Source organism: Plectropomus leopardus, chromosome 8 (assembly GCF_008729295.1).
Source record: "Plectropomus leopardus isolate mb chromosome 8, YSFRI_Pleo_2.0, whole genome shotgun sequence".
Taxonomy (NCBI): Eukaryota; Metazoa; Chordata; class Actinopteri; order Perciformes; family Serranidae; genus Plectropomus; species Plectropomus leopardus.
The window spans coordinates 29,348,285-29,357,840 of NC_056470.1; the positions used below are offsets into that span (position 1 = coordinate 29,348,285).

At 37.7% G+C, this 9,556-nt stretch overlaps 1 protein-coding gene across 1 annotated transcript; it reads left to right on the forward strand.

Moving 5' to 3' along the window:
* The first annotated feature begins 531 nt into the window (after nucleotides 1–531).
* Nucleotides 532–2,545, forward strand: tcf15 (transcription factor 15). The gene is made up of 2 exons (XM_042492303.1): nucleotides 532–1,490; nucleotides 2,197–2,545. Exons 1-2 carry the CDS (start codon nucleotides 1,014–1,016, stop codon nucleotides 2,257–2,259), a joined length of 540 nt encoding a protein of 179 aa, XP_042348237.1. The 5' UTR covers nucleotides 532–1,013; the 3' UTR covers nucleotides 2,260–2,545.
* Nucleotides 2,546–9,556: the final 7,011 nt, after the last annotated feature.

The following is a 9,556-nucleotide window of genomic DNA, read 5'->3' on the forward strand; positions in this document are numbered from 1 at the left end:
TACAGATATAGTCACAAGTTACATTGCTGATCAAAAATACAGAAATCATTTGAATGGCTTTATGAAAAAAGATTACATTATGATAGACTAAAATAGCATTATATTCCAAAAAGAAGTTTTAAAATAAGATTCACCTTGAACAGTGACAGCACAGAGATTGTACTTATATTGATGCATGAGTAATAATACTATAATATTTGATAATTCTCTACTCAGTGGGGTTTTCTGCATAATGAGTACTTTTACTTTTAATATATTTCCTTTTTTTCAAGTATAATTGTTGTTGTAGTGGATGTAACTTTATAAGCCTCTTCTGCACAATAGTGAAACATTTTAAATTCTTATTTTCTTTCATGTACACATGCAAATAAACCAAACTTCTTAAGTAAGATTTTTAATGCTAAACTTTGACTTTTAATTGAGCATTTTTACTATGTTGTATTGCTAACCTTATCTCACTATTTTTTTCCACCAATACAGGTAAAACTGACTGCTATATTATGTCTTGCAGTTCTGTGGTCTGTAATCATGGCAGTATTTTTCTGCTTAAAACTGTTTAAAAAATGTACATTGTGGTAAATTATGACAACAAAATTGCACAAAAAAAGTTTAATATAATATTTTTGCATGTAGCTACAGCTTCTATCACTTGGTCTCTAAACGTGTTGCTGTAACATTCTTGTACAATTATTGTGCATTTGTTATTTAAAAGACTTTGACATGTTTATGATGAGTTATCGTTAAAGTCTCTCCACTGGAGAGGTTACTGTAACTCTGTGTGCTGCTGGCAGCTCCTCCCATCCCGCTATAAGAGCCCAGCTGACCAGGTAGTCAGCGTCCATCCCTAAAATAGGCCAGTCGAAACTGACTTTATGAAAAGTCGGTCAGCTTTGTTAAAAACGTATGTTTCTTCACAGGTGGCTTCATGCAGCCTTGTGTGCCATATTGAGATGTAGGATTGCTCCCCGAGTTTGTTTTCGGTCTCATTTATCAGAGGATTTGGAGCCTTAAAGATGACTTTCGCCATGCTGCGGCCTGTGGCGACACACTTGATCTACTCAGACTTCACTATCACATCCGAGGATGATGAAAACCGCAGCGAAAGCGACGGCAGCTCGGAGCAGAGCTACTGTGGCTCCACCGAAAAACGACGAAGGATCTCGCGCAAACTAGAAGGAGAGTCCGCGGTGGTGGTGAAACAGAGGAGCGCAGCTAACGCCAGGGAGAGAGGAAGGACCCAGAGCGTCAACACCGCCTTCACAGCTCTCCGGACTCTCATACCCACCGAGCCAGTGGACAGAAAGCTCTCCAAGATTGAAACTCTTCGACTTGCATCTAGCTACATTTCCCATCTGGCCAACGTGCTTCTGCTGGGAGACGGCGGCGCTGATGGACAGCCCTGCCTCGGCGCGGTTCATGCGCAAGGAGAGAGCGGGGCGCAGCAGCCACGGACCATCTGCACCTTCTGTTTGAGCAACCAGAGAAAAGGGGTAAACGCTGTTTTACTGTATAATCGCATTCTTAAACTCCAGTGCAGTTTAAATACAACTGATGTGTTAAGCAAGCGAATTATATCAAAGTGGCAGGATAGCATGAATGCAAAGCCTTTATATGTGCGTATGTTTTTGTCTTGAGCATGCTTTTTTTGAGCTTTCCTCTAATGCAACATCTGTTTATCTTTCAGTCGTAACCACTTTAGAATAACTCCATTATTCTGTCTCGGAGTATGTGCGTAAAATGCACTTTTACGCACGGCACGTCTTGGCGCTCGCTGTAAATTCCACGCACAGCCACAGATGTTTTTTATTTTTGACTACTGTGGGAACTTAACCATAGTGCAACACTAAATGTGAAATACAACCTAAAATATTCTTCTTGCTTTTGGAAATCAGTGTTACATCAAACTGTGAAACTGAAAAAAATAGTTATTGATTTTTTAGAAAATAAACATTAATGATGTCATCAGTGGAGCACCAGCAAACCTGTACTGAATATTGGGGCTCTGTGGTGTTAGTAGCATTTGCTTTAAATGTTTGTATATATTGGGGTTTTTTGTATATTGTTTGTACCCAAATATTTTATTTGTTCATGTATTCTAACTCAAGTCTTTATTTCCCTAAAAAATGCAATGACCTTTGGTACAGTGACATTAATTATTGTTGAATTATATGACTGAGACATTTCTTTTTTTTCCAGATAAAGGATGGCAAAGACTGTTTCAAAATGCGAGGGCTGGGTCCACTGCGAATGAGACGCTGACTGAAGACCAGTGAATGATTAGCAACCTGAAAATCCTCAAAGACTTTCTCAGGGAAGAGTCAAAGCTGGTGTTACATATCACACACACACACACACACACACACACACACACACACACACATGCTGGATCAAATGATGGAACCAAAGAAGAGACTATTTATACTTGACTGAAAAAATTTAAAGCATAAGCCTTTCAAAGATGCGGTGCATTTGTTTGAAACTTATGAGTTTTTGTCCTTTTTTTTTATTACCCCGGAAGGTTTAAATAAAATATATTTTATCAAAACAAATGCGGTTATTTTCCTGATTCTCAGGTTTGTCCTGTGACAAGAAGAAAAAAGCTGTCAAACTGAATGAAGTCATTCATGTCAAAATATTTTTCAGATTGTGGTTATGACTGGGACACTGATGTAAAACTAAATATATGAAGATTTTAGAAATTGACAAATGCAAAAATAGAAAATGTTTATTTTTGGGACAGACAGTCTTTTGGGATTTTCTCTGTTTGAGGCTTGGTGACAAAAAGGTGACAAGTTTAGAAAAAATGTTGCTCTTGTTAAATAACAAGAAGCTTAACTACAGTTTGGAAAATTACATAAATGACAAAATTGACCAACTCAATTTTTAAAAAGAAATGTTATTTATTTGACGCCTAAATGCTCAATTTTAAGAAAACACATTTATCTTCAGCTCCATTTGCAGTATTTTCTTAATGTCATACTTAGTGGTATAAAATGTCTTTATGGAAAAATGTCTCTCACACTCACTCACACTCACTTTTCCAGTGTTTCCATTAACGTTGCCAAGACGTTGTTTATGAAGCCCGCGGAGCCTCAGCATAGGTTCAAGGTTTCTGGTGTCAGTGACTGGTGTATTTTTTCCACATCTCACGATTGGTGTTTTTTTGAAGTCTGTTATCGATTAGTCACGGCAAATAGTAGCCCACACTCAGCTCGGAGCCCCCAACACAGCTGTTGGTATGTCAGAGGGATAAATCACTGCTGTGGGCCCAGTGGACAGGGAGAGATGGGGTGAGAGGTCGGAGGTCACGGTGGAGCGCAGAAGTGAAACCCTGCTGACGTGTAATCATGTAGAATGATGCAAATATAACATTGATCCTGAGCACAACTTCCTGTTATGTTATTTTTTATCAGCAGATTAGTGTCAGCAGATTCACCCTGAACGTGACACAAAATATTTATGTTTTATTTATTTTTTTATAGTCGGCTGCTAAAATGTTTTAATTGAACATCTCTGCATATAACTGATATGTTTTAACTTTTTATATGTTAAATTTGTACATTTCATATGTAGCAGATACATTGAAACTTAAAGCTTCTTTGTGTTTGATCTGTATGCTGTAACAAAGCTGTTGAGGCTATTTTCATTATCGACTCATTTGCCAATAATTTTAGGATTAATCGATTGTTTAATCTATAAAATGTTTTAGAAAATTAAGAAAAATTCCCATCACAATTTCCCAGAATGTTAAGAGACATCTTTAATTAGCTTCTTCTTTAGAGTGTAGGACTCATTCACTGCACTGTTATTTTTTTACAGGATTTTACAGGATGTAACTAAAATATTTAACAATAAATTACTGTAACAAACAGTTCATCATAAATGCAAATTCTTACATTTTAGAAGCTGGAACCAGCAAATATTTGCTATTTTTGCTTAAAAAATGACTGAACAAGGAATTCCTTATCAAAATAGTTGGTGATTAATTTTCTGTTGATTGACTAATCAATTAATCAACGTACTGTTGCTGCTCTAGCTGTGGTTAACATGTAGTTAGGTTTAAGTAGCCGACAAAACCCATATGGTTATGGGTAGGAAAAGATCATGTTTTGGCTTTAAATACCCAGTTTGGTAGGCACAAACAAGTCTGAAAATGTCTCACTGTTTTGTTTAAAATACCTGATTTGACAGCACAAACATGGCTGGAAATGATCTGATCTGTAGTTAAAAAATACCTGGTGTGGTCAGCAGAAAAACAGCTAAAAATGTCATTTGAATGTTGTTTTGAATGTTTTATTAAAAAATACCTGCCTTTGTTGGTCTTGATCTGTGGTCTGCTGCTGTCTGTTGTCAGAGCCACATAACTTTACAGATGACGTGTATATGAAATGATATTGCATTTACGTAGAAGCTGGTGACTTTAACCAACTCATCCTACAACTCCAAAAATGTAGCAGAATCAAGGACAAATTTTAATTTCATTTTCTAAAGTTCATTTTAAAAAATGGGTAATAAATCTACCTTGTACCTTATATAAAGCTTACAAGTGTTCCACATTAGTGGTTTGCAGAAACGTAAAATGCCAACATTTTATTCTGGCGACTCTTCAGTGGGAAACATTTCACTAAGAAACCTGGAGCGAAACCAGCCCAGTCTCTGTGGACTTCTCTCTGTCTTCTTCAGTTTGAAAAAGACACTGCGGTGATCGGTCCAACAGGCGGATTGCGGCTCAGACACACAGACAGCTGAGCCCAAGTTCCTGTCTGGCATCGCTTTGAATCAGACTGCAAACTCAGTCCTCAAAATGACAGAGGGAGGCTCCCCGGTGACTCAGGAGGCTGTATGGAAAGTGAATTTTAAGGCAGTTAAAGGTGCATGCTGGGGGTCCGGGCTCCCCTCCACCTCCTCCCCCACCTTCCCTGTCAGGCTAATTGGAATTTGCTGTGCTAAGTTCTCCATGCTCAGGGCCCCGGGGCCTCCTCAAATGGCTCCCCGAGGCTCCCCCCGGCAGGAAGATGTCACGGAGGCACAGGAAGGGAAAACAACGCACAGCCGACCCCTCTGAGGAACTCTCTGTGCGGCGGGCTTTGGGTCAGTGCCAGTCTTGACTTCATCCGGCGCTGGGACCCAGATGTACATCTCTCTGGTGGTGCTTTTCAGCAGGAGCGGACCAAATAGTGAGTTTTCAACCAATTCGGAAGTAGACAGGGTTTTTTTGCAGAGGATGACAGGTAACAAATTGATGGCGGAGAGCATCAGAGGAGAGGAGGGAGAAATAAGGTCAGCGAGGATCTGTTTAACATGTCTGACAGGCGAGGATCCACCTGGGGACCGCTGCTAAAGGTTTACTACTTCGCTTTGGTGAGTTTTTCCTCTTCCTCGGACACTCGCATCTCTTAATCCCTGAAGAGATTTTGTGCAGGAAGAATTTCAGCGGAGATGAAATGAAGCTAGACGGCAGTTCCTCCTCCTGCTGCCAGTTTTATGACCTGAGATGAAAAATGACCTTGACAGTCGGAAAGATAGAAAACAACAAGAACCAAACACTTGTTACTTGTCTTCAGTTGTCTTTTTCTGTGATATTATGTCATGTCTTTGGAGGCTAAAGCCTGAACTCAACATTATGTAAATAAACTTAAAGAACAGAGACAAAAAAGAGAGGTAGAGAGATGCTTTATGCTTCCATCTGTCCTCCCGTCCCGCACAATAAAAGTCTCTGCATGGGTTATAAATATAGCTCCAGTGCAATACTGGTTTACTCAGTACTAATCCGTTGTTTTTACCCAGTGTTATTTTTTAATATTAATGCTGATTTTTATTTACCAAACCTAAAATATATTTTTTAAAATATGGTTAGTTTGACTTTGACAAGTTTAACCTTTAAAATGCAGTTAGACTTACTGTTATTTATTTTAAAAAAAGATGTACAAGTGAGATTAAAACTGCAAAGGATACACCTACATAGTAACAATCTAAATCTAGCAAGTAGTATACAAGTATCAAAACTTGGATTTCCTTTGAAAAACTACAAGTTGGAAATGCTCTATTATTATATATTTTTAGGAATCTTACGCAATAGTATAAAATATACTTCCACTTCACTACATTTCTAAATTCAGTAAGTACATTCAGCAAGTAATACAGGGCTTTTACATTGTTGTATTGGTACTTTTACTTAACACATTTATACCTAAGCTTATTGGTTTGATTTTCATTAAAATCACGAGGCAAATGCAACAAGAAAGTTAACAAGACATGGCTTAATAATCGGTAAGAAATTGATTTGGAAAAAAAATGATAAGAAATTTACCAGAAAATGAGCACAAAAAAGTAAAAATGATTTGAAAAAAACCCCAAAAAACAAATGAGAAAATGAGTTTAAAAAACATGATAAAAAAATAACCAAAATGTGTATACAGTTTTGTTCTGTGCGATTACTTTAAATATTTAATCTTAATAACTCTAAATATGGTTTTATGATTTTTCTGATTTTTCCCTTTAATGGATGATTTTCTTACAAACCTCACCCCTTTTTAAACACTAATTTTCAGGTTATTTTATTGTCACCTTTTACTTATTTCTTACAGTTTGCTGGACTTTGCTTTCCATGTTGCTCATTGCCTTTTTTTCTCAGTGTTTGAGAGAAATCAAACTGTATTGCTCAGGTTTCAAAGGGTTAAGTAAAAGATCTCAAAAGGTCTGTTGACAACATTTAGAGCATTAATATAGCAGCAAACAACTATTTAATATATAAAGATATAGTGGCGTGATGGCGTCCCGAGCCGAGAATGTCGTGACACTCTGACATCTGTGTGTGTTGTAATACGAGCTTCTCTGTGGTTTGTTGTGGCAAACTGGTCCAGTGGCACATTTATGTTGGTTCATGTGCGTTTCGTAGTGGGTAGCTCATACTGCCGCTTTACGCTGCGCTCATGAGACAGTTACCGCTGATAATGCATCGGTGTCACCACAGAAGCATAGTGCCCACCCTCTATATACGCCCTGGTTAACAGGGTTAGCTCTGTCAGCACTGTTTCTGTTATTTAACACTGTTTATGGAGTTCAGTATGGCTCAGCCACCTCCATGTTGAGAACCCTGTGCAGACAATGCATGATATTGACATGTACATGTACCAACTACTTAAGTTGTTTAGTTATTAGATTACTACTAGATTACTAGATTACTACTACCTCACTGTCATGTATTTATTATCACTGTTGCTTTTTAACTGCACTCTTATTTATTAATTTGTTAATGACTGTTGTCTTTTAAATTGCACTATTTTACTACTTGGCGCTTTACTATTTTATGTTTTGCACCAGACTGAGTTGCTGTCGATAATTTTGTTGTATGTTTACGTATAATGACAATAAAGTCTGATTGATTAAGGGGCTGGAGTAGATTATAAATGTTTGAAGTCTTACTGTATTTTTGTTTGGGTAAATACCCCAACAGTAATATAAAAAAAACCACTAACACTGCTTTTAGTGAGTGGGGATTTAATGCTGAAAATAAACCAGGGAATATTTTATGATGGTTTTCAGAAAATATGTGTGTTCAGGATTTAGATGCAAGATGGCTGAACCGCAACAACAATGTTCAGTATAGTTTAATTGTACAATAAAGTTCACTTTAGAGTAAACCTAAAACAATACGTGTGTGTTTACGATCGTCTTCTTTATGTTGCCATTTGAGATCCTCACTGCTTTATTGTACATTACAGATTGCGTTTTAGTGTTTTCAGAGAGTTATTTGTGCATAAATGTCGAAGAAACCGACATAATGTAACATCTCAGCCCGCTGATGCTGACTGACTAACTGTTATTGATCCAAACAAACAGAAGAGGAAACATTTAGGGAACACTCCTGTTGAGCAACATCTTCATGAAAACAGATTAAACACAAATCACTGCTCTGACTGCTCAAACATGTTCCTGACTTTACCTCTGCAAAACAACAAAAAAAAGCTGAAATAGATGATCCAGAAACGGGAAGGATGTAAAGCGTTTTTTCAGCATCATCTGGGAGCGCAGTCCTGATTCCCAGATGGGTGCTTACCATCAGCATTTTGTAGTCTTGCCAGAGAGCTCTTGTTAGAAACAAACCTGCACATGGTAATATTTTTAATAGCTCCTGCTCTCACAGTCTGTTTCAGCATGTTTCAAACGCTCGCTGGCTGGGGAGATGGCCCCTCACTCCACCTGCATGTCAAAGATATTAATGGTTCTGAGTCACTTTGTGGCTCAAGACTCAGATATACCTCGCTTCCGATTTTACTGAACATGACCGGTTTTCCCAAACGGAGGAGGAGGATGTCTGCCCGACAGTCAGCTGAGCCTCTGAGGGGGGAGAAAAGCCTGTCTGAGGAGGAGGTTTGTCTCCTCAAACATACAAGAACAATTGTTTTCATGTGCCAGAGAGTTTGGCAAGGCCTCCTTCAGACAGAGGGAGGATGATGGAGGGCTGAGCAGTGGATAGGATGGGCGGGTGTGGGGAGCTGGTAAGAGGAAATCCCAGAGAAGAAATTAGGGAACAATACAGCTCGTCGTTACACGGCTCTGTTCTGCTGCAGGCTCGGACAATCAACCTCCAGCACTCAGCAGCCTGCCAAAGCCCAGAGGCAGAGGGAGAATCCAGTAATACTGAATGAAAGGGTTTTTTTTTTTTTTTTGCTTCCTCAAACAAACAATTGAACAGGCGGTTTGATGCAGCTCTGCAGCTTCACAAAGACAGGAATCATTTCAGAAAGTTACAGTTGTATTAGCGCACTGTAAAATCTGGCAAGTTGATGTTAGTTAAAATAATCTTGGAGCCCCACTGACTTGAAAAAGGGAAGTAAAGATAACTACAAATCTTAATTAATGGTAACTTTAGATCTTCATGTCAGGATTACTTGAAATTTAGCTGTAATTACTAAATTTGATGAAGTTGTTGCAACTTAAAAGTGAAAACTTAAAAGCAACTGACTTAACTTGCTCATGACAGAGAGGATTTTGCCAGTGATGAAATTAGGAGATCTGCAAGTTCTGGTTTGTAACTATGTATAAGAAAACACAAATATGGCTGGTCAGAATACATACATATATATATATATATAGCTATATAGAAAACTTACGATTTTCAAGGCATTTGGTACAGAAACGTATCATCCAGATCAAACGGGAGAAATCAATCATATGGAGCTCTTTAAAGTGTGTGTTAATTCAATTTTAAAAAGGAATATCAATTTACCAATATATTAGACTTTCTTTAGGTTGTCTTTCTTTGCAGAGTTTTCATTTTAAGTGTGTTTTCCAGTGTTTCTGTCGTTTTTTTTAAACGTAGCCTACAAAAAATTAAATAGTGTAAACAAAGACTAGTCTTGCTTGATGTACATATTAATGTGATGTAAAAAGTAATTATTTTAAAAAGTAGATCTGGCAGAGTATTGTACAGTACAAGTTTTAATTGTCTAATTGTGTTTTTATTGTGTTTATGCTTTTTGTTTTTATGCTTCCTTGCAATTTCCTCTTGTAGGACAATAAAATTCTATATCAAGTGAACTGTATGAATGTT